Source organism: Myotis lucifugus, unplaced genomic scaffold (genome assembly GCF_000147115.1).
Source record: "Myotis lucifugus unplaced genomic scaffold, Myoluc2.0 scaffold_4, whole genome shotgun sequence".
Taxonomy (NCBI): Eukaryota; Metazoa; Chordata; class Mammalia; order Chiroptera; family Vespertilionidae; genus Myotis; species Myotis lucifugus.
Window position 1 is genome coordinate 11,757,989 of NW_005871052.1, and position 27,774 is coordinate 11,785,762.

A 27,774-nucleotide genomic window follows, 5' to 3' on the forward strand; every position below is an offset into this window, starting at 1 on the left:
TTCCTTGCCTTGTATGTCTTTTTCTCACCAAGTTAGGGAAGTTTTCAGTCATTATTCTTCAAATTGGTTCTTGATCCCTTGCTCCCTCTTTTCTTCTTCTGGTATCTCCATGACATGGATGTTGTTATACTTCACATTGTCCCAAAGGTCAATTGTCCTCATTTTTTAAAATTCTTTTTTCTCTCAGCTGCTCTGATTGGGTGTTTTAGTCTACCTTATCTTCCAAATCACTGATTCGATACATCACACCTACTGTTTATTCCTTCTAGGATATTCTTTGTTTCACACATGGCATTTTTTTTTAATCCTCACCTGAGGATATTTTTCCATTGATTTTTAGGGAGAGTAGAAGAGAGAGGGAAAGACAAAGAGAAACATCAGTGTGAGAGAAACACATCAATTGGTTGCCTCCTGTACGAGCCCTGACCAGGACCCAGGGTTAAGGAGGAGTCTGCAACCAAGGTATGTGCTCTTGACCAGAATGAAATCCAGGACCCTTTGGTCCACAGGCCAATGCTCTACCCACTGAACCAAACCAGCTAGGGCTGGCATTCTTCATTTGTGACTCTTCCTTTTTTATGCTTTCTATGTCCTTTTTTATGCTGTTGAGCATCCTTATAATCATTATTCTGAACTCTATATCTGATAAATTGCTATCTCCATTTCATTTAGCTCTTCTTCTGGATAATTCTCTTGTTCCTTCATTTGGGGCCTGTGTCTTTGTCTCCCCATTTTGGCTGCCTCTTTGTGTTTGTTCCTATGTATTAGGTAGATCTGCTATGACTCTTAAGTCTTGGTAAGGTGGCCTTACATAGTATGTGACCTGCAGGAAGGACCCAGTGGCTCACTGATCGCCTGAGCTGGGTGTTCTAAAAATGCTCCTTATGCATGTTATGTGGGCCCTTCTGTTGTAATTGAGTCTTGATTGCTATTGGCCCATTCGTGCATGGGCTCTACCCTCAGGCTGGCTGACAGTGTGGCTCAACCCCTACACAGTATGCAAGCTGCTGTGCAGGTAATGATCATACAAAACAGAATTCACCTCATCAGAGTTTGATGCCTGATGAGATCTCCCTGTGAATGTGCTGTTTATAAAGCTTTTTGGATCCTGCTCTGTCATTGTCTAGAACTGGTCACTGGGTCTATTGCTTTTGGATCTCTTCAAAGGAACTATGGTGCAGGCCAATGTCAGACGATGTCTGTGACTGGCTCTATGCAAATGGATTGGAGCTATTCACAATCAATTTGATAGAGCTATTCACAAATTGATCCACAGCTTGTCACTCCCTCTTCTGGACATGCGTGTGTGTGAAAAGGACTAAGTTGTGCAACAAGGTCTGCTTTTACTAGCACCAGGCCCAGAGACAGGTCAGCAAAAGCAGAAGTCTCAACGTACTCAGAGATCCACCTCTGCCTGCAGGCTGTCTGTTAGATTCAGTAACTTAAAGTGCCTCAGGCTGTACTCCTCAGCTGGGCTTATGCTCCACAGTGTGAGACAAGAGGGATTCCAATGGGTGGAGCTATTGCTCCCCTCCTCCAATTCCCCCTGTCTTCACCAGGCTGATGTTACATGAAGGAATGCTTTGCTTGAGAATGATGGCTTCTGGAGTATGGGGGAATGACTCAGCACAGGGATCCTGGTGGCCAACCTCCCAGCTCTCTCCCCAGAGCTACCAACCCCAGACTCTCTTCACATAACTTTAGTACACTCTGCCCTCCCTCTGCCAGAGCCCAGGATGAGTGGCTACAAACAAAATTTTGTGTTGGTCCTTTAAGAGGGTTCCTGCATTTCTAACCATTTCCCCCTGGCATATAGATACCCCACTGCTTTTCACAGCCAGATGTCATGTGGGCACCTTTCTCAGTTCTGATGCTCTGGGCTGGTGAGCCCAGTTTGGGATTTAGACCCCAGATTTCTCAGGGGGAATCCCACACAGCTGAGATATATCTCTGAAACTTCAGCTGCTACCTGTGGGAGCCCAGCCAGCCCGCTCGCACCTCCACACTTCCTACTAGTCTTGATGTGGCCTCCTCTATAAGTCCTTGCTTATAAGGCTTCTCTCCAGCTACTCATCAGTCAGTTATTCAGGATGATTTTTCTATACTTTAGTGTAATTCCAGTTTGGTCCTGGGAGGAGGTGAGTGTAGCTTCCACCTAATCCACTGCCATCTTTGATCTATCAATATTTTTCTTCATCTGACAAATGGCAAGGAAAAAAATTATTGCTCCTCAAGCAATAAGAAAATCTCGCAGTCATAGAGATCCCCTAATCCCATATCATTTCCGTTATTTTGAAAGCACACAATCCACTTACCCATTCAGTCATAAGTTCAAATCTTTGCTGAGGAGCTTACTGTATGATGGGACTCATTTATGGTGCTGAGTGAACAAAAAGAGAAGATGAACATTCTTTTTGAAAAGAATTATACTGAATTAGGTCTACAATAAACATCAAGTACCAAGAACTCAAGTTTTCCACATACAAAATATCCAGCAGACAATAAAAAATGCAAGTCATGTCCGGCTGGTGTTGCTCAGTGGTTGAGCATTGACCTATGAACCAGGAGGTCATGGTTTGATTCCCAGTCAGGGCACATGCCCAGGTTGTGGGCTCGATACCCAGTAGGGGGTGTGCAAAAAGCAGCCAATCAATTGTTCTCTCTCATCATTGATGTTTCTATCTCTCCCTCTCCCTTCCTCTCTGAAATCAATAAAAATATTTTTATATAAACAAGTCAGAAGCTGGTGATAAACACTGGACCCAGAGATGTGGGATCTCTGAATAGAAGTGATTAAAACAACAGCAAAGTATGAACTATTTCAGAGAGAGAGAGAGAGAGAGAGAGAGAGAGAGAGAGGGGAGAGAGAGAGAGAGAGAGAGAGAGAGAGAGAGAGAGAGAGAAGCTGAGAGTACAACCTGGGGCACCCACATTTAAGAGGTAGATGAAGGAAGAGGGTCCTGGGAAGGAAACTGAGAAGGAACATGAAGAGAAGTGGTTATGAGAAAGAAGATAGTGCCCAAAATTAGGGGGCAGTTGATCGCATGTGCTGGCGACAGCTCAAATGGGATGAGTAATAACTGAAAAGAGGGCATTAGGTTGGGCAATTAGGAGGTCACTCTTGGTTTCCTAATGCAGAAATAACACTTAGGACTACATCCCTCCCTAGGTCCCACCCCGCCACAATGTACTCCCATGGATTACATGACAAACTGATCATGGCACATTCTTGCTGAACCTAGACAAGCCTCAGAATCCTTGTCAACAGATACTCCAAGCAGCTACTACCAATAAATCAGAGTTGCCAACAAGTTTAAAACTGTTTGCCATCCTTCCTCTGGAAAACAGTTCAATGGAAGTATGAGAAAGAAGCCAAACAGCAGTAGGTTGAAGTGTTTGAGAAATGAAAAGGTCTAGGTGGTGAAGAAAAGTGAGATGTTAAGTTTAATGATGAGGGTAAAGAGAGAGAGAGCAGTTTCTTAGACTGGTATAAGATTAAGCCAAGGCAGCACTTACTAATCCTCCAGTAGAATCCATTTTCAAGGTCATCTTAGTACTTGCCAGCAGCAATACAGGGGAAGCAATATCCCTAAACTCTCCCTTCTTCCATCCTCACCCTTGGCTTAAGAAAAAAAATTTGATGTAAAAAGCTTGTTTCCAAAATATTAATTTGATGAACAGAGATATATAGTATAAGCAGAATTGGCCCTGCACATATATTTATCATGGAGGAATCCTCTCTAATAGTAGAAATGTGAGGATCAGCTGTGATGTGGAGAAGGTATTAGTCTTGGCAAGGGCCCTTCCCCCAAAACCCTTAAACCATGCCCTGAAGGAAAACCTTGGCCTGCAAGGAGACCCTAGTGAAATTTGGCTACCCTACCCTTGTCTCTTCTGCTACCTCCTCTGTACCTCCTTCCTTTCCTCATCAATTTACTGCCCCCCCCCATTTTTGTTTCCTCTCCTTTCTATCGCCTCTGTCCCCCTATCTCTCTTTCCCACAACTTCTAATTTCTCATTCCCTCCTCCTTTTCTTCTTGATCTCTGTGCCTTTAAGGTTTTTGGATACAAAAGAAGCTCTTTGGAATTCACCCTCATTCAGTCTGAATGGGCATTTGTAAAGAAATCCAGTTTACTGTCCATTGCATGCAAAACTCCTATTTCTGGCATTTAATAATAACATTTGTTGAACCTTTGTTATGCACCAGGCACTGCTCTTAAGTTCTTTTCATGAATTAACTCGCTTATTGTCACAACAGCTCTATAAGGTACATTCTATTACTGTCCCTATTTTACTAACAAGTAAACCAAGGCACGGAACAGTTAAAGAACTTGCCTAATGTCACACAGCTAGAAAATGGTGGAGTAAAGATTTAGGGCTCATTCTCTATGATTCCAGAAATCTCACTCTTTAATCACTAGGCTTATTGCTTTATGGTGTAATAGAAAGCCCACTGGGTTGAAAGTCAAAAGCCATGGGTTAAAGTTCATATCTGTTATTTTACTGCTATGATCTTAGACAAATCACCTCACTTGTCTAGTGCCCCACACATGTGAAGGCATTTTATTGTACTCTAGCCAATACCACACAGTTAAGTTTGGCTTTATTCCTCTGCCATTCCTGTAATTATATCTTTCTCTCTATATTTAGATTTTCAAACTCCTTGAGAGCAGTCACCAGACCTTATTCTCTTTTTGTACTCAGCTTTCCCCAGGGCCTAGAATAATGCTCAGCTCCTAATAGAACATGTGCATGTGTGCATGTGCACATGCACACACACAATACACACACAAATGACTGTGGATTGGCCAATATAGGAACCTTACTGAATACACAATACACTGAAGGGGTATATATTTTGTTCATGAAGCCTCAGAGTACTTTACCTACTGAAATAAGACTATTTAATATTGGGCATATTCTTTGCTTAAATATAATTGATGCTCAAATAAGCTAACATTTCTTAGGTTTACCTGATTATTTTGCTTAATAAACTTTTTCTATACCAATAGTTAAAATACCATTAAAACATCTAAATAATAAAACTATTTCTATGCCCTATTCATTCACTCATTCATTCAAACAGTTCTTGGCACTGGTATATGCCCTCACCATGAAGCAGTTTTTAAGTCTCAACTCTGTGTTCAAGATGAGGAGCACAGCCGAAACCGGTTTGGCTCAGTGGATAGAGCATCGGCCTGCGGACTGAAAGGTCCCAGGTTCGATTCTGGTCAAGGGCATGTACCTGGGTTGCGGGCACATCCCCAGTAGGAGATGTGCAGGAGGCAGCTGATCGATGTTTCTCTCTCATCGATGTTTCTAACTCTCTATCTCTCTCCCTTCCTCTCTGTAAAAAATCAATAAAATATATTTTTTTTAAAAAAGATGAGGAGCACAGATGGGATACAGATATAGTCTAGATGGGACGCCAGGTTGTTATCATGTCCACCTGCACATGTAATATCATCTCCAGTAGCCCATATCTCCCAGACCTCTCACTCGTGCTCTGGATACTCCTAATCCCCATTCCCTTGCATACAAGCAATCACCTTTGGTGTGCCACTTCCTTACAATTTAGTCCAACAACCAATGGGGTTATTATTTTTGTTTGTGTTTTAAAGCCATGGTAATAAAATTAATTCCCAATAATACTATCACAATTTTATGTCCTTAAAATGTACTATAAATTATATGTATAGTAACTGAATTTCCTGTAAATTCAGTTTTTTTCTGGGGAAAAGAGGGCTTTTTGTTTTCATCGTGGTTAGGCCCAAGTTCTTTGATGGAGTAATTGGTGATATAGGAAATGTTGAGAAGCATCGTACAAAAGCACGTTAAAGTTCAAAGCACTAGTGCTATGTTATTCTAATTGTAATGAGTTCCATTCCCAGGGTGATTCAGGACAAGAAATGCTCTTCCTGGTCAAGGCCCACATCATAGTCACCATCACAACCTCCACAGCTGAAGGCAAAGCAAAGCCTCAGGGGTCTGTAAGGGAGATGGGCACTGACCTTGGGCTTATCCCAATAGAATAAGCCTAATTTTTAGGAATAAGTAAACTTTGAATTAATAATCAAAAATTGACAGCTTACCCTAGCTCAGTGATGGCGAACCTTTTGAGCTCAGCGTGTCAGCATTTTGAAAAACCCTAACTTAACTCTGGTGCTGTGTCACATATAGAAATTTTTTGATATTTGCAACCATAGTAAAACAAAGATTTATATTTTTGATATTTATTTTATATATTTAAATGCCGTTTAACAAAGAAAAATCAACCCAAAAAATGAGTTCGCGTGTCACCTCTGACACGCGTGTCATAGGTTCGCCATCACTGCCCTAGCTGGTTTTGCTCAGTGAATAGAGCATCAGCCTGCAGACTGAAGGGTCCTGGGTTCGATTCTGGTCAAGGGCATATGCCAGGGTTGCAGGCTCGATCCCCAGTAGGGTTGTTCAGGAGGCAGCCAATCAATGATTCTCTCTCATCATTGATGTTTCTATCTCTCTCTCCCTCACCCTTCCTCTCTGAAATCAATAAAAAAAAATATACACTGAGTGGCCAGATTATTATGACCACCTGACGTTTGTAGGCAAATTAGCTATAATTTCTCGCTGAAGTTGCTAGAGGGCCAGACCATTATAAATAGGGAAGCAGATTGTTTACCACGACAGTAGAAGTGATTTTTTTCTGGGAAAAACCAAGATGGCAGCATAGGTAAACACCAGAGATTGCTGCCTCGCACAACCACTTCAAAAATACAACTAAAAGACGGAATGGACATCATCCAGAACCACAGGAAGGCTGGCTGACTGGAAATTCTACAACTAGAAGGAAAGAGAAAAGCATACCAAGAATCAGAGGAGGCGCAGTGCAGAGGCAAAATACTAAGGTACAGAGGTGCATACGGAGCGGGCTGGCGGCTGCGAGCGCGGTTGTCGTTTTCAATCGGGAGGGAGTCTCAGGCTCTGAGCTCCAGTTCTGGGCGAGTCTCTAGGGACCCAGACTCATACGGGAGAAGTGGGACTGTCTGGCATCGGTCAGAACCCGAGGGCAGCTTTCTCTCCGAGGGGCTTGCAGCGATTAATGGGACACTGAGAAGCAGAGTCTCTGAGGGCAAGACTGACAGCAGCCATAATTGCTAACCCCGCCCTGTTGATCCCGTGGGACCCGCCCCGCCCAAGCCCTGCAGGGAGACTTTTGCTGGATAGCCTCAGGCAAAGGCTAGATTAGCACCTCCCTAGAGATCCAGGAGCCAGGAAGCCCAGAAGTCAGAGAGGGACCATCCAGTTTGCAGCTCCGTGGAACCATAAAAGACACACTCAGGGGGCAGACTCAGTGAGCACCAAAGCCCCATCGAAGCAAGTCTAGCCCCAGAGGGGTGTCTCCAGCACAGAAGTTCTCCCACTGCAGACACAGCTGATTCTCACAGCCAATTGGCCTGGAGGTCAATTCCTCCCAGTGATAACTACAACAATCAAGGCTTAATTACAACAAGACTGTGCACAAAGCCCACAAGGGGGTGCACCAAGAGTGTCTACCTCAGGTAATTGGGACACTTAGCACAGAAAGGCACTCTATCGACACAGCGAAGCATAAAAAATGCCAAGACAAAGAAACAAGACACAAACGACAGAATTGGAGGAAAGCAAACTGCTGGATATAGAGTTCAAAACCACACTTTTAAGGTCTTTAAAGAACTGTCTAGAAGCCGCCGATAAATGTAGTGAGATCTTCAAGAAGACTGGTGAGACCGCCGATAAATGTAGTGAGATCTTCAAGAAGACTGGTGAAACCCTCGATGTTGTGATAAAGAACCAACTAGAAATTAAGCATACACTGACTGAAATAAAGAATATTATACAGACTCCCAACAGCAGACCAGAGGATCGCAAGAATCAAGTCAAAGATTTGAAATATGAAGAAGCAAAAAACACCCAACTGGAAAAGCAAAATGAAAAAAGAATCCAAAAATACGAAGATAGTGTAAGGAGCCTCTGGGACAGCTTCAAGCGTACCAACATCCGAATTATAGGGGTGCCAGAAGAAGAGAGAGAGCAAGATATTGAAAACCTATTTGAAGAACTAATGACAGAAAACTTCCCCTACCTGGTGAAAGAAATAGACTTCCAAGTCCAGGAAGCGCAAAGAACCCCAAACAAAAGGAATCCAAAGAGGACCACACCAAGACACATCATAATTAAAATGCCAAGAGCAAAAGACAAAGAGAGAATCCTAAAAGCAGCAAGAGAAAGAAAATCAGTTACCTACAAGGGAGTACCCATACGAATGTCAGCTGATTTCTCAACAGAAACTTTGCAGGCCAGAAGGGAGTGGCAAGAAATATTCAAAGTGATGAATACCAAGAACCTACAACCAAGATTACTTTATCCAGCAAAGCTATCATTCAGAAGTGAAGGCCAGATAAAGAGCTTCACAGATAAGAAAAAGCTAAAGGAGTTCATCACCACCAAACCAGTATTATATGAAATGCTGAAAGGTATCCTTTAAGAAGAGGAAGAAGTAGAAAAAGGTAAAGATACAAATTATGAACAACAAATACACATCTATCAACAAGTGAATCTAAAAATCAAGTGAATAAATAATCTGATGAACAGTATGAACTGGTGATTGTAATAGAATCAGGGGCATAGAATGGGAATGGACTGACTATTCTTGGGGGGGGAAGGGATGTGGGGGGTGAGGGAAGAGATTGGACAATAATCGTGCACCTATGGATTAGGACAGTGGGTGGGGAGTGAGGGCGGTGGGTGGGGTGGGAACTGGGTGGAGGGGAGTTATGGTGGGAAAAAAGAGTAACTAATGTAATAATCTGAACAATAAAGATTTAATTAAAAAAAAATCTAGCCCAGGCCTGGAAATAAATATCCATTAAAAAAAAAAGAAGTGATTTTTTTTTTCTGAAGATATGGGTAAACAATGCGATTTAATAGCCTTTGAATGTGGGAAATATATATATATATATTTTGAGTGGCTAGATTATTATGACCACCTGACATTTGTAGGCAAATTAGCCATACACTGCATCGTATGGGATATGGAAGCCGAAGGCCTGTTCGAATACCTTTGCTGTCTGCAGTTACCAAGATAAAACATCTCCAATTCGCACAGGAACACAAGGATTGGACAGTCAAGCATTGGAAAAAAGTCATGTGGTCCGATGAATCACGTTTCCAGTTGCATCATGCAGATGGCAGAGTGAGAATTTGGCGGAAACAGCATGAAAGCATGCACCACACATGCATGAGTACAACCCTTCAAGCTGGTGGGGGCAGTGTTATGGTTTCGGGCATGTTTTCCTGGCAAGATTTGGGCCCTTTAATTCGTGTGGAACAACGTCTGAATAGCACAACATACCTAAGTATCGTTGCTCATCAAGTTCATCCTATCATGTTGATGGTGTATCCCAATGGAGATGGCTTCTTCCAACAAGACAATGCGCCATGCCACGGTGCTCGTATTGTGCAGGAGTGGTTTCAAGAACATGAGGGAGACTTTACCTTGCTTAGGTGACCCCCACAATCACCAGATCTCAATCCAATTGAGCATTTGTGGGACAAAGTTAAAAGAGCCATCAGGCAGCTGGTTCCACAACCATCAAATCTCACAGAACTGGACAGTGCTATTCATCAGGCATGGTGTCAGATTCCTCGCATCACCTTTCAACATCTCGTGGAGTCAATGCCAAGAAGAATCGCCGTAGTATTAAAGGCAAAAGGTGGCCCAACAAAGTACTGATGGGGTGGTCATAATAATCTGGCAACTCAGTGTATATATATATATATCCCACTTCAAAAGCTGTTAAATCATGTTGTTTACCCATATCTTCAGAAAAAAAATCACTTCTACTGTCGTGATAAACAACCTGCTTCCCTATTTATAATGGTCTGGCCCTCTAGCAACTTCAGCGCGAAATTATAGCTAATTTGCCTACAAACATCAGGTGGTCATAATAATATGGCCACTCAGTATATATATTTTAAAATTGATAGTTATTTGGAGTATTAGAAAAAGGGAGCTGGCAAGAAGTGGTATCATTGTATCCCCTACTGACTAGGAGAAAGGGATGCTGGTTTAGGCACAGGAGCATATTGCTAGCATGTCAAATGTATTCCTTTAAGCATCTTCCTCATGCTGAATCTCATCCCTACAGCTCCATGAGATTTCACTTTACTATTCTCTTTCTTCTTTTCTGGTTGCTTTTTTCCTCCCACTGGATCTTTTTATCCCCCTACTATCTTAATCCTTGACCTTTACCTCACTTCTACACACTGTCATTCCATCTCCAGCTGCCTGCTAGACATGGTGACTGGGATGTACTACTGTCATTTCAAACCCATGGGCTCTTCTCCTCAGCTTGTAATATACTTAATACCTTCTCATCTTAAAATGCCCTCCCTACCCCAGTCCCATCCCTGTATCAAACTCCTAAAAAAAGAGTGTATACTTATCATCATTCTCATCTTTGCCCCCTCCCATCAGCCCACTCCAGTCAGCCCTTGTCCACACCTTCCACTGACTTTGCTATAGCAAAGGTTTCCTTCCCATAGACAAATCAGAAAACTGCCATCCTCTTATTTAACCTCTGTACAATATCTCAAAATGTCACCAAAACTATTTCTACTCTGTTTGCCTACCTCTGGAGTGTTGGCTGTTTCCCATGTTTCTCTCCTTGCCTCTCTTCTTATCTGTAGTAAGCCTCCCCTGCCAGCTAAGGGACAGTTCCTTGGCAATTCTCATCCAATTCCTTTATGTCATCGATAACTCCCAAATCTTTAACACATATCTTGTATCTTAGGCCCAACCTCTCTCCTAAATCCCAGACCACTCTACCATCAGGATCCTGACCCTCACCATGCTCCCACTAAACCCCCATCACACATAAATACCCTAATACAAACCCTTGTTCTCTGCCTGTATTCCTCATCCCATTAATGCACCTCCTAATAGTCAGAAATCCTTGGCTCTCTTTTCTTCCATACTCTCACATCCAATTTATTGTTTAGTCCTACTGATGCTACTTTTTAAGTTTTTGAATCTCTTAATTCCTCCCAAAACTATTGCAATTTAGGCCCTGTTACCACTCATTGGCTCTTGGACCAGCCTTCTCACTGATCTCCTTACTTTCATTCCTCACCTCAAATTCCATTCCATTCTCCACAATGTAGCCAGTGAGTCCTCTAAAGTGCACAAATGACCTGTTCATTTCCTCATTTACAAGCTCCCCCAAACTCTATTCACTTATCCCACAAATAGTTATTTAACATCTACTAGGTGCAACCACTGTTTTAAGAACTGACAATACAGCAGAGAGCAAAACAATGTTCTGCCCTCGTGGACCTTCTAGTTTGGGATAAAGCCAGATGCCTTACTTAGTGTGGGGAGCAGGCAGCACTTACCGTGAAACTCATGCCTGCCTCACCAGCCTTATGTCCTAATTCTTCTGATGTTCTACCTTTGAGCCATACCAAATTAATTTCAGTGCCTTAAATGTGCTGTTCTATTCTACACTCTCTGCCTTTGCCCAGGCTCTTTTGGGAATGCCTGCCTCCCACCCACCATACACCTACACAGTCACTTCCTCTGAGACAGTTTAGAGGCTGCTGTAGATCTCCATAATGACCTGGGTTCAAAACTCAGCTCCACATATGCTAGCTGTATTACTTCTGTCAAGTTATCTGATTGGTGCTTCAGATCCTCATCTTAAAATGGAAATAATTATAATACTTCTATAAGAGTTGGTTGTGAAAATTAAGTTAGTCAATCCATTAAAAGTGCTGAGATACTTTAGGTGCCTGACACATAATAAGCCTTTAATAAATGTTAACTGTTTTTACTTTTTTCTTTAGTATGATTATTATTATACCTCTTATCACACTATTCTATAATAATCCTTCCTACTAAACATATCTTACCATCTTTGTACCCTGATGACTAACGTAGTCAGTTACATAGTAGGTACTGAATACATGTTAAAGAGAGGATAAAAGGATTGGCTGATCCAGGTTTGTGGTTTGGTTTCCTATGACCAAATAAGATTATGAAGCAATAACAGCAACCGTAAGGCTTGAGTATCTTTGTCCAAATGTCTAAGTATATGCTGTTAGCATTGTGTGAGCAAGAGCTGGAGAGGAGTGAGCAAGAAACGTGTGTTGAACTGGGCTGAACTGAGCAATTTTCATTACTTTATTCATTGAGTTTGGGGTCAAGAAGGGACTGAATACCCTAAAGTAGCCATTATCTTCAACTCTCATCTCTCTGCCACACCTCATACTTTCCATTTACCCCCTTCCCACTGCCATGTTCCCCTCAATCATGTATAAACTGAAACCCAGAAAGCAAAAGGAGTGCTGAGGGAAGGGGGGATTAGATGGAGAAGGGCTAGCAACTCCCTTCTTCCTTTACTGAGATCAAAGCCAGTGTTTTCACTGGAAGGCCACTGACCTCTTTCATCCTACTCTACCTGTCTGGGAATGGGATTGCTGCTTGCCCATTCCCTTTCCTCTTAAGGGCTGGAGGGCAGTTTCAGGGTGGGGCCTCAAGCTATTTCTAGTGCTACTCAAATCTCTGCATCCTAACATCTCTTTTACCTTATGTGATCAGATTTCCTTTCCACCTCTCCAGTAAATAACAAGTGGCAGGAGCATAGGGCAGGAAAGTGTTAAAGAAGCCAGTTTCTCAACAGGCCCTAAGCAAAGCTAATGGTTTAAGCAAGTGGGGAAGACTCTGGGGTTACTGGGTTTTGTCTGGCAGGAGGAGCAGACTCTTCTTCATCATAGCTCCAAGTGCTTGGCCCAACATCCCCCAGGGTATATGTGAGGCACCAGTTAGGCAAGAGCTTCTTGCCCCAGGAGAAGGGAATTTACATTACTGAAATCCTACTAAGTGTATAGTATCTGTGATTCCTAACAGCCTAGCCAGATCAGCACTTATCATCTCTCTGGTAGCAATGACAAAACAGAGATTAAGCAACTCTCCTGAGGCACACACCTAAATCTGGGTACAAAAATCCAGCTCTGGCTGGACTCTAAAACCAGGACTCTTTCCATTTCATCATTCTACCTCAATAGTCTAGAAAAGCTGTTAATGCTGTAAGTTGGCTCTTTTCATTATTCCACAGAATTAACTCAACAATCAGTTAAACCTTTTATGAATTAATTTAATTTAACATGATCTATATATATAAAAGCCCAGCGACTGGAATGGCAGAATGACCAGAACTGCCGGAACGATCAGTGGCTATGACGCACCCTGTGGCAGCCAACTGGCCTGATCCAGGCACCGATCAGCCCGTCCCCCTGGCTGGCCCAGACCCCAATCAGCCCCCAGCACCCCGATCGGGGGTGGGGCCAGCCGGCCAACCGCTCGCAGCCCCTCCCCCCTTGCCAGCCTGTCCTGATGAGCCCCCATTGGGACAGGCCGGCCAGACCCCACCCGTGCATGAATTCACGCACCAGGCCTCTAGTTTTAAAATAAAAGTGTAAAGAGAAATGTTAATGACTTGAGGTCAACTCTACATGCTATGCAAAGAGACTGTGATGAAGGTTCTGCCTTTGCAGAGTTCATAATCCAGTAGAAAAGAATTATAACAAGTGCAAAAATAAAAGCATAATATAATGCAGAAACAGGAAAATGCCACGAGAAAGCCAGGAGGGGGATAGGACACCACCTTTGCCTCCCCAGTACTTATCGCTTCCTACAGCCCCAAGTAGAGCCTCCCAAGGCTGGGACCAGCCAACTGACATGTGGAACAGGATCACAAAATAGGAACTTTCTTAAATCATCCATGTCCCCTAGCCTAAGAATAGTGCAAATAAGCAAACCTGGGAATGATATTTGATTGTCAAAGATGGGGAGATATTTAAGAAGCCAGGCTTGGCTATTGCCTAAAGCCAGCCTACTTCAGCAAAGAATGGGATATTTACTGGTTAGTTAAAACCAAGTGCTAATGCAACCAGGACAAGAGGTTCAATCCCAGGAAAGGTCAGTTCTGTTAAATGGCAGTTCTGGTCCCAGCTGACCATCTTGTAACACTTGGCTCTTGGTCAAACAGGAGACTAAAGTAGGAGAGTGCAGGCAACCATGTAACCTATACTCACAATGAGGACATGTTATTCCAAACACTCAGCCCTAACCAGACAGCTCACCACATGTCTTGTAGACAGGATCAGCAGTGCTCCTTTCCTAGATAGAAGCAGCGGTTCCCTCCTCCTATACCTCAGCAAGGCCCCTTGCCTCTGATTTTCATAGCACCTTGATGCCAGGGCTTTGGGTTTCCCAGAGCAGCTGCTTCATTGCAGCTGCCTTTCTGCTATTGCTCTCTCTCAACCCATATTTCCATATCCATGAAATGAGTGTACTACTTGACACCCTCTGGAGGAGGAGAGGCCGCCTAAGGAGAGAGGGCCAAACCTCTCAAGTTTCCTTGATCATAATGGGAGGGGGTAGTTTCAGGATGTGTCACAAGGTAACCCCTCCTATCTGTTTCATATATGGGTTTGGTAGAGACGATCTCTATTCAAGGCCTCTTCTATCTCTAGAATTCAGGGCTTTAGGCATCAGAGAGTAATAACTCCAGGAGCAGGAAACTAGGTCCCTCTCTTCATTCTGGTCACACCAAAAACACTAAAAGGAATTATAAGCATTGGCACATTATAAGTCTTGGACATTTTCTTTTAATTTAAATGTGTAGAGTTGTCTGTAATGAATATGCAAAAGCCATCTCCCCATCAAATTGCTCTCATGGATTCCACAAAGACACTGTTAGAATCCCTAGGGATTGTTCGCAGCCTCTCCCACAGTGCCAGATGTACGTCCAGACTCTTAACAAGGATAATTTGGTGGCAATGGCAATACTCTAGATTATTTTTAGAGACTTTTTGAATGACATCAAATTCATGACACACATCAAGATCTCTTTTTTATGCCCTCTGTACCATTTTTTTCTGTGGAATTTGAATTTCCCTGGCTTACTTACTGCCTAACAATATCACTATTGAAAGCACATAATGTTAAGGACCATATGCTCTCTCTCCAGAGAGTGTGCACAAATACTATTTCTGTTAAAAACTAAACAGAAATAGCAGCTTTGCATATTTCCCATTCAAATACTTACCCCAATTGAATGATTTCCTTTGTCGTTGAGTGTTTTCCCCAAGCGGGCCTTAATAGAGAAGCTGAATCAGATATTGTGACTTACCAAAGGTCAAAGGAGTCATCTAGTGAGCTAGAAATAGAATCTAAAAACCTCTATTTTGATTCCCCGAATTTAATAACAAATAAACTCTACTACAGAGAAGAAAAACTGAAGTAGAGAAACTAGGCTTGCTTGACATTCCTGGGTTAGGGAATTCAAGACAGCCAGAACTAACAGGCAGCTGCCATGGTCTGTGAGAACCAATGAGGTGAAAAAGACATAGGTGCTCTCTGCCTTCAAGGAGCTGATAATCCAGTGTGGAGAGATCAGGTCGCTGGTTTAAAATCTCTATCCAAATTGTGCCAGCTAGAGGAACCCAGAGGAGGTCTCGCCCATCTTCATAGCCCCCACAGCAGCTGGCACAGTGACCTGCATGTAATGTGCAGGCAAGCACTGTCTATTTCAGGGGTCCTCAAACTATGGCCCGCGGGCCACATGCAAATACAAATATTGTATTTGTTCCCGTTTTGTTTTTTTACTTCAAAATAAGATATGTGCAGTGTGCATAGGAATTTGTTCATAGTTTTTTTTTAAACTATAGTCCGGCCCTCCAACGGTCTGAGGGACAGTGAACTGGCCCCCCGTTTAAAAAGTTTGAGGACCCCTGGTCTATTTGTTGAACAAGAACCGTAAGAGAGATACTAACAGAATGCTCTGGGGACTGATGGAGAATGAAGGACAGCTTTGTGAAAAAGGTGACATTTGAGCTGCACCTGGAAAGATGGGGAGGTTTTTTTACAGGCAGCAGGGATTGGGGAAGAATCTTTGTAGGCCCTGGGAGAGATCAATGGCAAAGATCCTAAAACTGGACAAAGTGTGGTATGATTTGGGAGAGCTCAGAGCAGGCCAGTGTGGCTAGAGAGGAGCTCTGGGGAGTCAGAAAGAGCTAAGGCTAGAGAGAAAAGTTGAGACCTGAGCAGACAGAACCTTGAACAACAAGCTAAAGAATTTAGTAGTGGACTGTTACTAGAGCCTTTAGTACCAGTGGTTCTCAACCTTCCTAATGCCGTGACCCTTTAAGTTCCTCATGTTGTGGTGACCCCCAACCATAAAATTATTTTCGTTGCTACTCCGTAACTGTAATTTTGCTACTGTTATGAATCATAATGTAAATATCTGATATGCAGGGTATATTTTCATTGCTCGAGACCCACAGGTTGAGAACCACTGCTTTAAACAAAGGGAATGGCACCACCAGGACTGGGCTTCCTGCTGCATTATCTTGCCCCGCCCACCTGGGCTTCCCTTGCCTTGTCAATAGTGCTGGGTTTCTTTTGACTGTACTGTTTGTATGTGGTTTCGTTTGCAGGTTTTCTGTGGTTTAGTTTGTTTTTTTGCCTTTCCCTTTTCCTTACAGTTTTTCACAGCATATGGTCCTGATTATGTGCTGGAAATCACGCCAAGCTGCCGGCCAGACCGCAATGAGCCCCACCGAGTCCAGCAAATCCTCAACTACATCAAAGGTGAGCACTACCCCTTGAGTCCTGTCCTCTTCTTTCTACCCAGCTCGTGGTGGCCCATCAGTGGGGCTTCCTCAAGTACCATTTGTCTTTTGGTGGCTAATAATTTCACTGATTGGAAAGGGAAACCTCTTCTTGGCCTGCTAGGTTGTAGTTGGAATTCTACACTGGCCACTCTGGTCAGGATTGTCATTTGGCCAGCTAATGTCACCTTCAGGGGCACCAAAGGTTCAGGTTTAGGCACCTCCAGTGGAAAACAAGTTCTAAAGTGTGCCCTGGAGGTTCCCAGTCTCTCCCAGAGCACTAGAGATGAAGCTGTTGTCCTATCCTCCCCTTCCCTAAGGCTGGCTTACAGTTATTCTGGCCTCTGAACAGAGGGGAAATGGCAGTCATCAGGTTATTGCCCTCTTGATCACACTGTCCACTAGCTGTTTGGGGATGTTGCCCTCAGCTTTCCACTAGTGTGCTCCTCCCAACCCCATCTGTTGCTTCACAACTCAACTCACTTTGCCATATTTAAAGTAGTTTTGGCACCCATTTTCCTGTTTAAATTTGTACATGTGCGTGAATATTTTTTGGATTCTAATTATTAGCAGAATTGAGAAGACTAGGGTATCATAATGCCCATCCCAGAGAGTGAAATCACCATGTTTATTCATATAACGATCAAGATAGAACCAGTTCTCCTACTTTGTGTCCCTTATTGGAATAGAATCCAGCATGGAAGAACTCTGTGCCAGGGGACACATTGTGTCTTAGGGTCTTTTCCCAGGGCTATATTAAGGCCCTATCCTCTAATAGAGCCCAGTCGGTGACAACAGCCAAGTGCATATGCAGGGACTCCGTGTCTCAGGCTCCTTGGCTAAAAAAAAAAAAAAATCTAAGCTCATAAGTCAGACTCATAAGGTTATGCTCACAACAATGCTTATAGTCTCTCTAAGATGTCTGATAGCCCTTAGCCTTTCCCTGATGCTGTAGTTTCAAGCCACCTCCCTCTGGCCTTTCAATGGCTACTGACCCCACAGGTCTTCACTTCCTAACCAAATCTTCCTCCCTTGTCCAGCCTCTCAGGCCTTTAATTATAAAATCCTTCTATTCCGGGCCCTTTTCTAGTCCTTCTCACTGTGTTGCAGCCCTAATTAACACTAGTGCTCCCACCCTAGTTTCCTCCTGCCCCTCTCAGACCCAGGACACATTTCCTGTTTCCTTTGGGACTGTACCCAAACAAACCTTGCCATTTCCCCCCCATCCAGGCTCTAAATCCTGGTAGAGCACATACAAAGCAATAGAAACAGAAACTAAACAAGCCTCTGCAGCTACTTGCTAACATTTACGTATGTGCAGATATCTGTATGCCCTCATGCTTTCCTGCACATGTACCCAAAAACATATCTCCAGAGCGTGGTGACATCTTGCTATTGAGGAAATGGAAATGACAAGTGAGAGAAAACATAAGGAAGGTAATTCAAAGGGAAGAAATCTAGGAAAAAGGTAAGAAACCCAAAAGAGGAATACATTTTTAAATATTTTAGGTAAAAAACTAGTTTGAGGGTTGGTAAACAACAACAACAAAAAAAAAACAAAGAAAGAAAGAAAAGAAAATAACAGAAGACATATTTACATGGGGAAGTCAAGATATTTTTTAAAAATCCTAACAGGTGAAAGCAATATTCTGATTGCAACACAATGAAATTAAAGTGGGGAAAAAAATGTATGAACCAGGAAATGGGTTCTCGAAAGCAACTGGACACATACAAGTTGGAAAGACAAGGTTTAGCATCATTTTCTCTGAAAGAGAGTTAGGGATTTTACTCAACACAGAGCTCAGTGTGAGTCACCAGGGCAAGGTGGCTCACAGATGCTGGTACCAGAGATGCTGATATATTATAAGCCTCACTTTTAAAAGACCCTAGACCAGTGGTCGGCAAACTGCAGCTGGTGATCCACATGCGGCTCTTTGGCCCCTTGAGTGTGGCTCTTCCACAAAATACCACGTGCGGGCGCACACGTACAGTGCGATTGAAACTTCATGGCCCGTGCGTAGAAATCGGTATTTTGTGGAAGAGCCACACTCAAGGGGCCAAAGAGCCACATGTGGCTTGTGAGCCGCAGTTTGCCGACCACTGCCCTAGACAAATAGGAGCTTGCTCCAGGAGGTCAGTTGGATTCCAGGCTCCAAGATGTCTGGTTAAAGGAGCTGGGCTTTGGAGAAAAGAAGACCTAGGGGCATGAGGTCTCTATTTCATATCCTTGAGAGGCTGTCACAGAGCAAAGGGTGTAGATAGAGTTGATGTGGTCATAGAGCACAGAGCTAGGACCCATGGGTAGATATTATTTTTTAAAAAGCAGATTTTCACTCATTAGAATGAATAATTTTCTTACAATTAGAGATGTCCAATGTGTAACTGTCTGCCCAGAAAAGGATGTGGTTTCTATCACTGGAGACTTACAAGATACAGACTGGACAATCTTTTGCCAATCAAATAGTAGAAGGGCTTCTGCATTGGGGGAGGGTGATTGTACTAGATTATTGTTAAGGTTCCTTCTAACCCTAATATTCTAGGATACTGTTCATTAAAATGAGGAAAAATAAGAATATGAGAGTGTGCGAGTTGGTAGATGAGTCACAGTTGTTGTGCATAGGAAAGAATTGATGAAGAGAAGGAAAAAAAACTAAGTGGCTGAGAGTGGGCAGGGAGGATCCAGAGAGGGCAGACAGCAAGTAGAGTGGTTATACATACTAGGAATCTTCACATTTTCCATTTAGCCATCCCTTGCATACTGACAGGGTCTTGTGTTCTAGCCATGCAAGTCCAGAACTGAAAAGAAATTCAGCTAAACCTGGAAGAAATTAGGCTACAAAGAAGTCCAAATGTTGCTAAAAATGGCCAGGCTAACCTGCTGTTCTGAGACCGTGCCCCTCCAGTCTTGTGACGCATGCTGTCATCAGATAGTGTGTTGCCATGACAATGGTCAATGTGGAAAGGCTGCTGAATTTTCTGCATTCTGAAAGATTTTTCTGAACCTGCCTACAAGACTGTCATTTATTCTTGCATATAAAAGCCTTGGCAAGGCTGGACGTTTCTCACTGTTCTTCTCTTCCCTTTCTCCCCATTAAAAACAAAGGGGGGGGCGCAGGCACAGATTCACTTGAGGAGGTGGGATGGTGATGAGGGAGTGGATGGGTGAAGCTCCACTCCATGGGAGAGCTTGTCTAGTTGAATTTGTTCAGCCCCTGAGCTTGGGTTTTTTCTCTTCCCCACCACATCCCTTAGAAGCACAAAAGATGTGATTTTTAACCTATTGGAGATCAAATCTGAAGAGGTTCATCTTATAGAGATGCATTCCACATGCTACAGGATGACTGGAGGAACTGGCAAATTTAGACATCACCTTATCTGCCCATTAGTCTATCCAACAGTGATAAAAGACAAAAATAAAATCATAAAGTCAATTAAAGCTTTTAGCTTCATACAGAGAAAAGCTATGTTTTGCTTCCACAAATTGCTCTTCTCGTGCCAATGAATCTTAAGGATATATATCATTGCTCACAGGAAGTGTTGGTTAGAGAGTGGAACATTCAGCCTAGCTCATGACCACTACTGTAAAATCATCTTCGCACCACCTTCATGTGCTCACACTTGTTTGCCTTTACTCTGGTTAGCGTACTCCAGAGGGGTTGGCTCACAGGGCATCTTCCATAGTTGGAACAGTGATGATGTGATCAATCTCCAGAGGCAGCTAGCTTCCCAAGTTACTGGGTAGCTCTACATGGGGATGCAGGGGTAGAAGTTTTCTAATCCCTGTTGCTGATGACATTTGAATCAAGTAAAGATCCCTAGAGGGGAAAAAGCTTCATGTTGCAGCCCAGAACCAACCTTCTGAAGGTGGAGGCAGGGAAGGGTTGGGTGAGTTGTACATGTGTATGTGTTGGAATTGTAAGGTTTCTACAATTGCTCCGAGTTCCCAGACTGTACCCCAAGTTTGCCTGTGATAGAAAAGGAAACAAATGGGGCCAGGAGGTAAGGATGAGCAGGGGGAGGACACAAGACAAAAGAGAAGGCCTTGTGCACATCTGCCCTTTCTGACACTTAATGAAGGAGGCTTACTTAGTATGGCAGCCTCTCCAGTGCAGGGTTGGGAAGATGGGCCAGCAAGCTAATACAGGTGTAGGGAGACACAACACAGGCGAAATAATAAAAATAATAGCTACTATTTATTCTACAGATGAGGAAACTGAGGCTCAGAGAGAATAAGTGAGCTGGTCAAGATCACCATTATTCATTCATTCAGCAAGTAATTACTAAGCACCTCCTATGTGCCACACACTGTACTAATAGGTGATGGAACGAACATTGGAACCCAAGACTGTCTGAATTAGAGCTTTGGAGTCAGGCTGTGTGGCTTTTCCAATGCCCTTCCTGTCTTTACAGTTGCCCTGTCAAGTCTTCTCATCATCCCCCATCTGCTTTTTCTAATCACCCCTAATAAATCTTTCCCACCATGCACTGCACACCTGGCTCCTTCCATGTGGCTGATCCATAGCACCTGAAATCTGATGTCTCCTGGAAATGGGAGGAAGATAGCCATGGGTAACACTTGAAATCCTGGCCCCTGGTCTAGGACTTTGAGCCCTCCCTAACCCCCCAGCCCTGCCATGCCCTCATCATCCCACCATATTATAATTGAACCTTCCAGCTCAATTTTTAGCTTAATCCTATATAATAAAAAGCTAATATGCAAATAGACTGGACAGCAGAACAACCGAACAACCAGTCGCTATGATGTGTGCTGACTACCAGGGGGCACGCGCAGAACATGGCGGGCATTGGCAGCAGGCGGCGGAGCACAGAACATGGTGGGCATTGGCCGTGGTGGGATGGTAGAGCAGGTGAGCAGGGCTGCCAGACCAAGGCTGGGCACTGGTTACTGTCATCAGGGTGAGCCTCTGGTGGTTACTGAAAATTCTTTGCTCCCACATGCTAAGGTCCCACCTGGCACTTGCCCCTGCTGCTGGTACTAGCCCTGCTTGCACCCTCTGCCGGTGCTGGAGCTGCCGCTCAGACCCGCTGCCGGTGCCCGGCGCCATCAGTGGGTGTGAGTGACGGTTGCCAGCCCCGATCACCCCTCAGGGCTTCTCCACCTCCCTCTGCTCCTGAGGGGTGAACGGGGCCAGCAGCCACCTCTCACACCCACTGCCAGCTACAACCCTGCTCGCACCCGCTGCCGGCATCAGAGCTGCCGCTTGCACCCACTGCCGGTGTCCATTGCTGGTCCCAATCGCTTGGCACTATCAGTGGGTGCAAGCAGCAGCTTCCGGCCCCAATCACCCCTGAGGGCTTCTCCACTTCCCCCTGCTCCTGAGGGGCAATCGGGGCAGCAGCCACCGCTTGCACCGCTGACAGCGCTGGCCCCACTCGCACCTGCCACTGACACTGACCTCAATCGCTCTGCGTGGTCAGTGGGTGCGAGCGTGGGAGGGAGCAGCGGTGACAGAAGCGGGGCTGCAGGCAGACAGGGGACCAGGGGCTGCTGTGGGAGGGGCTGGGCGGGGGTGCGGAGGATGGGCTGAGACCTGCCCCTGTGCCCACCATAGCCTCGTGGTCCACAGTTCCTTTCAAGGTGCAAGAATTCGTGCACTGGGCTCCTAGTAGAGAAATAAAAGAGAAGGAAAGAAGGTGGAAGAAGCCAACCCACACAGCTCCTGCTGCCTGAAAAGTGCTGTGATCACCAGCCCGTCTGCTATTTATAATCCCCCAGCCTCAAGATGAGACCCTTCGTGCATCTATCAGTAATGTTCTCTGGAGAACCATTGTGCCGGGTGCAACCAGCACCTCCTCTGCAGAATGAAGTCTGAGATTGACATTCTTCTAGGGACTAACAATTGGGGCATCAGGTCTGGGCAAGGTCTCCTGGAACACCAAGCTTGAGGTAGTACTCCTGTCTAGTGGTACCCAAAATCATGGAAACTAGGCTTACTTCCTTACTTTCCTTACTTTCTCTTGCTTCCTGAGAAGCCTTGAGGATAAGTTGAAAGACAGGGTTGGTTCCAAGACAAACTGGCCATTTGCTTCAGAGCTTTTGGAAGAACTTTGGAGTAGTATTGTGGAGGATAGCTTGAGCCAATTTACATGACTTCAGGTGAGGATCTCTGTGATGTCCATTTCTTGTCTCTCATTGCTGTCCCCTGTCCTTTCTTTATTCCTCTCCAGCCTGGTATGGTTCTTTCCAGGCTACCACCAACCTGTGCTTCCCCATTGTCCAGGTTCCTCTCTTACTTTACCAAAGTGTATAATAATTGGAAAGGTTTGTTGTGGTTGCTATTATTGTTGTTAAGCAGAAAGATAAGTAATAAAAATATCATGATGAAAATTTTATAAATTCTAAAATAAAAATAAAGTCTGCTACCTAATATAGTAACTTAGTAGCTTTTAACAAACCATGAAAACTTTTGGAAGGCTACTTATGAAGACTTGAAATATCTACCTAAATTCATGAGGTGGGAACTGCCATTATTCAAAGCCTACTGTACAACACCATGTGCTGGATTCTTTACATACATCATCTCATTTAATCCTCACCTTATGAGGTAGGAAACTCATATCTGAAGACATAGTATAACTTTCCCATCGTCACATAACAAGTAAGTGGTGACCTCAAAATTTGAATCCAGGCCTGATGCACCTCCTCTCTTTAGCAGTATTGCTCAGTGAAGTCTATTCATTATCTCCTGTCTGCTTTTTTCAATTGCCCCTTAGTAAACCTTTCCCACCCTGCAATGTCTCCCAAAGTGAGATTCTGAACCAGGTTAATTCTAAGAAGAATTATTGTGTCTCCACTTGAAAGTCTAGCTAAATCAGTCAATAAATATTTTTGGCATGTCTCATGTGCTTGGTGGCATGGGAAATATCCATGCATCTAATAAACAGCTGTGTATAGATGAAGATATAATGGCTGACACTATGTAGAAGAAATGGGGGAGTACGACTTTAGAGAGACTGCTTTCAGAGGCTAGAGGATTTAGATAGGCCTGAGGAAGTGCTCATAAGCAAGGGAAACTCAGATAGGTGGGGATCAGGAACAGATTGCAGTTTCCTTGAATTTCAGACAAGTAGTCCATAACAAATACAGGAAAGTGTGAGCCATTCTAGGTTCTAGAATTTGGATATGACTGAATGCAGTGATATTTGGATGGATCAGGGTGGTATTCCAAGGTTCTGAACTAGAACGGTTGTGGTAGACATCTCCTGTCGTATTCCTCCTGAATGGCTGAGCGCTGTTAGGAAGAGAGTATCAATAGTACTTGGAGGTAGGTCAAGGAGAACAGAAGTACAGATGACTCTGAGTTTTCCAGCCTGGCTACCGACTGGAATGGGGAGCTGTTGGGGAAGGGAGTTAGTTTTATAGAAACATATATTTGATGTGTTCTGTTTTGATATGTTGAATTTGAGGTATGATACAATGTCTTGGTACATCTACATGGAAGAATTTCTTGCAGCCAATTAAAAAGAAATGTTTATCCCTGGCTGGTGTTTCTCAGTGGTTATAGCATTGGCCTGCAGTGAAGGGCACGTACCTGGGTTGTGGGTTCACTCCCCGGCCCCAGTCGGGGAGCATGCAGGAGGCAACCAGTCGATGTGTTTCTCTCACGTCGATGTTTCTCTCTCTCTCCCCTCCCTCCCTCCCTTCCACTCTCTTTAAAGATCAATGGAAAAAATAATCTTGGGTAAGGATTAACAATGAAAACAACAAAAAGAAATGTTTAAAGCTTATTGGTGGACACAGTATACCATATACTCATGATAACAATGTTAAAAAAAAGGATACAAAATGATTTAATACTATATATCCTCAATTTTGTAAATATCCATAATCTTTGTGTTTATGTGGATGTGTGGATATGCACAGAAAAACACTAGAAGAAAATACACCAAAAGATGGTAACAGAAATTACCTTTGGTGGTAGAATTGGAATTATGTGTAATTTTTAACTTGTTCTTTATTCTTTTTCTGTCTTTTACAAAATTTATTTTACAGTCAGATAAAAGCAATGCATGTTTAAGAAAAACTACAATAATCTTTTGTCAGACCTATGTCCCAGTTTTTTGTTTATAAAATTTGGTCATTACACCAGTACACAGCTGGAAAAATAAAGGACTGGAGAGTGAATATTTTACATGTCTCAGGTTCTGTTGCCTTTGTTAGGTATTTCTAGTAATTCTAGGGTGCTTCCCTTTGTCTTGCAACACAGATCCTCCCTTGACTCAGCATATCAAAATTACATTGAATGTCAAGCCTCTCTGTCTGGTAGAAAGGCAGAAAATGCAGATAGCTCCCTAGGGCCACCTCCCTTTCCAAAATTCTCATTTACTCCAAGGTAACTGTCTCAGTCTCAAGGACAATGTGGGACTGTGATAAAAGACCTAATATTCATGTCACCAAAGAGAAGGAGGGTGAACTAAAAAAGTATTTGAAAAAATAATGGCTAAAGATTTCCCAGATTTGGTAAAAGACATACCTACCTAACTGAGCTCCAAACTGGGTCAACCCAAAGAAATCCACACCAAGGCCCATCACAAAACAGAAACAAAGGCTTACCTGTAAGGAAAAGATAATTAAAATGACAGTGATTTTTCCACCAAAAACCATGGAGGCCAGAAGGAGGTGGCACAACATTTTTCAGGTGCTAAAAGAAAAAAACTGTCAAGCCACAATTCTATATGCAGTGGAAATATCCTCCAGAAATGAAGGAGAAATAGAGATATTCTCAGAGGAAGAAAAACAAAGAGAATTTGTTGCTGCGAGACCTACCCTAAAAGAATAGCTAAAGGTAATTTTTGAAATGGAAAGTAAATGATAAAACAAGAAATCTTGGAACATTAGGAAGAAAGAAAGAACAATGGGAGGAATAAAATTGTGGGTAAATATAATAGATTTTTCTTTTTGTCCTGGGTTTTCTAAATCATGCCTGATGATTAAAGCAAAACTAAAATACTGTCTGATATAGTTCTAAATATATATATTGGAAATATTTAAGATAATCTAATCTAATAAAAGAGAAACATGCAAATTGACTGCACCTCCGCTATGCCCCAAGCCACTCCCACCAGCCAATCAGAGCAACTATATGCAAATTAACCCAACCAAGATGGCGGCCAGCAGCCACGGAGCTGGAGGAAGCAGGAGGTTTGGTTGCCCCGGCGATGGAGGAAGCCAAGCTTCCCGCCTTCCCCTGCTGGCTGTGGCCTCTGCTCAAGGCAACAAAGTTTCAATTATAGAGGCTAAATAAATCCCAGATACCTGCTTCCAGCCAGCCTGCACTGGGAACTTGGGTGGCTGGGGGCCGTGGCCAGCCTGCAAACAGCCATCAGCCCCTCACCCAGGCTGGCCAGGCACCCCAGCGGGACCCCCACCCTGATCCAGGACACCCTTCAGGGCAAACCAGCTGGCCCCCACCCATGCACCAGGCCTCTATCCTATATAATAAAAGGGTAATATGCAAATTGACCCTAACAGCAGAACAACTGGGAATGACTGGTCATTATGACACACACTGATCACCAGGGGGCAGACACTCAATGCAGGAGCTGCCCTCTGGTGGTCAGTGCGCTCCCACAGGGGGAGCTCTGCTCAGCCACAAGCCAGGCTGACTGCTGCCAGTACAGCGGTGGTGGTGGTAGCCTCTCCCGCCTCCTCAGCAGCGCTAAGAATGTCTGACTGCAGCTTAGGCCTGCTCCCCACTGACAAGTGGACATCCCTCGAGGTCTCCCGGGCTGCCAGAGGGATGTGACTGCCAGCTTAGGCCCAATCTTCTGGGGAGCGGGCCTAAGCCAGCAGGTGGTCATCCCCCGAGGGAAACCCAGACTGCGAGAAGGCACAGGCCGGGCTGATGGACCCCCCCCCCCCCACACACACACACCCAAGTGCACAAATTTGTGTGCACAGGGCCTCTAGTTCTATTATAATTGGGAGAGAGAGAAAAGACTTAAAGGTAGGTAAGATTTCTACACTTCGAGAACCAAGATGGCAGTATATGTAAACACCTGTACTCGCTGCCTTCCACAACCACATCAAAATTACAACTAAAATATAGAACAACTATCATCCAGAACTGCCCTAAACCTGGCTGAGTGGAAGTACTACAACTAGAGAGGTAAAGAAGAAAGCACACTGAGACTGGTAGGAGGTACGGAGGCACAGAACAGGCTGTTCCAGCACCCAGGTGTGCCGCCTTTTTAATCAGGAGGGAGATCACCTCTGCAGAGGCCACCCAGAGGAGCAAGGGGTCCCAGCCCCACACCAGATGCCCATCCCAGGGTCCCAGAGCTGAGGAAAGAAGTCCCTACGGGCTGTAAGAACTATGGACTGTAATAACCAATGCGGATTGGGGCTGAGTGACACGGGCTGCTGGAGACCCAGCTGCTCCTCTTAAAAGGCTGGCACCATGAACTGAATTTACAAGTTCCCACTTCCTCTGAGCTCCAGTGCTAGATGAGGTTCTGGGGGACCCAGACACATACAGGAAGAAACTGGATTGTCTGGCATCAGGGTAGGAACTCAGGGAGGCTTTCTTCCAGATGGATATGCTTGCAGTGGTCATTGTTCTCCTGCAGGGATCTTCCCAGTACAGGGCTGACTGGCAGCCATTTCTGTTTGCTCTGCCCTGGTGATTCCCTGAGACCCCGCCCCACCCAATTTACAACCCACCCAAGCTGTGTGCAGTGGCTTTTGCATATGAATGGTCTGTCCTTTCTCGGGCTAAAAACCTGTCAAACAAGGTGCAGCTGGGTCATGGAGCCCCAAACCTATCAATAAAAAGCCCAAGACCTGGCACCAGCACCAACCTGCCTTGCTTCACAGCTGGGCCTTGCATGGACACTACCAAATCCAATACAAAGAGGAGGAATCTGCAGATCTCTCTGTAGCTCCTGCTGGGTGGCCTCAGGCAGTGGTTGACTTTGCACCTCCGTGGAGACCCAAGAGTCAGTGTAGCCAGTGGTCAGTGTGAGACCATACCAGGTTACAACTCTTCACATCCATAAGCGACACACTCAAGGGGAAGACTCAGTGAGCACCAAAGCCCCACTGAAGCAAGTCCTGC

The 27,774-nt window shown here is 44.2% G+C and overlaps 1 protein-coding gene across 1 annotated transcript in view; it reads left to right on the top strand.

Annotated features, from left to right (window-relative positions):
- HDAC8 (histone deacetylase 8) overlaps positions 1-27,774 on the top strand; it is a 385,856-nt gene that overhangs the window by 340,105 nt on the left and 17,977 nt on the right. The window contains exon 9 of the mRNA XM_006082861.3: positions 16,571-16,676. Within this exon, the coding sequence (XP_006082923.1) occupies positions 16,571-16,676 (106 nt within the window). The remainder of the gene's footprint in view (positions 1-16,570; positions 16,677-27,774) is intronic.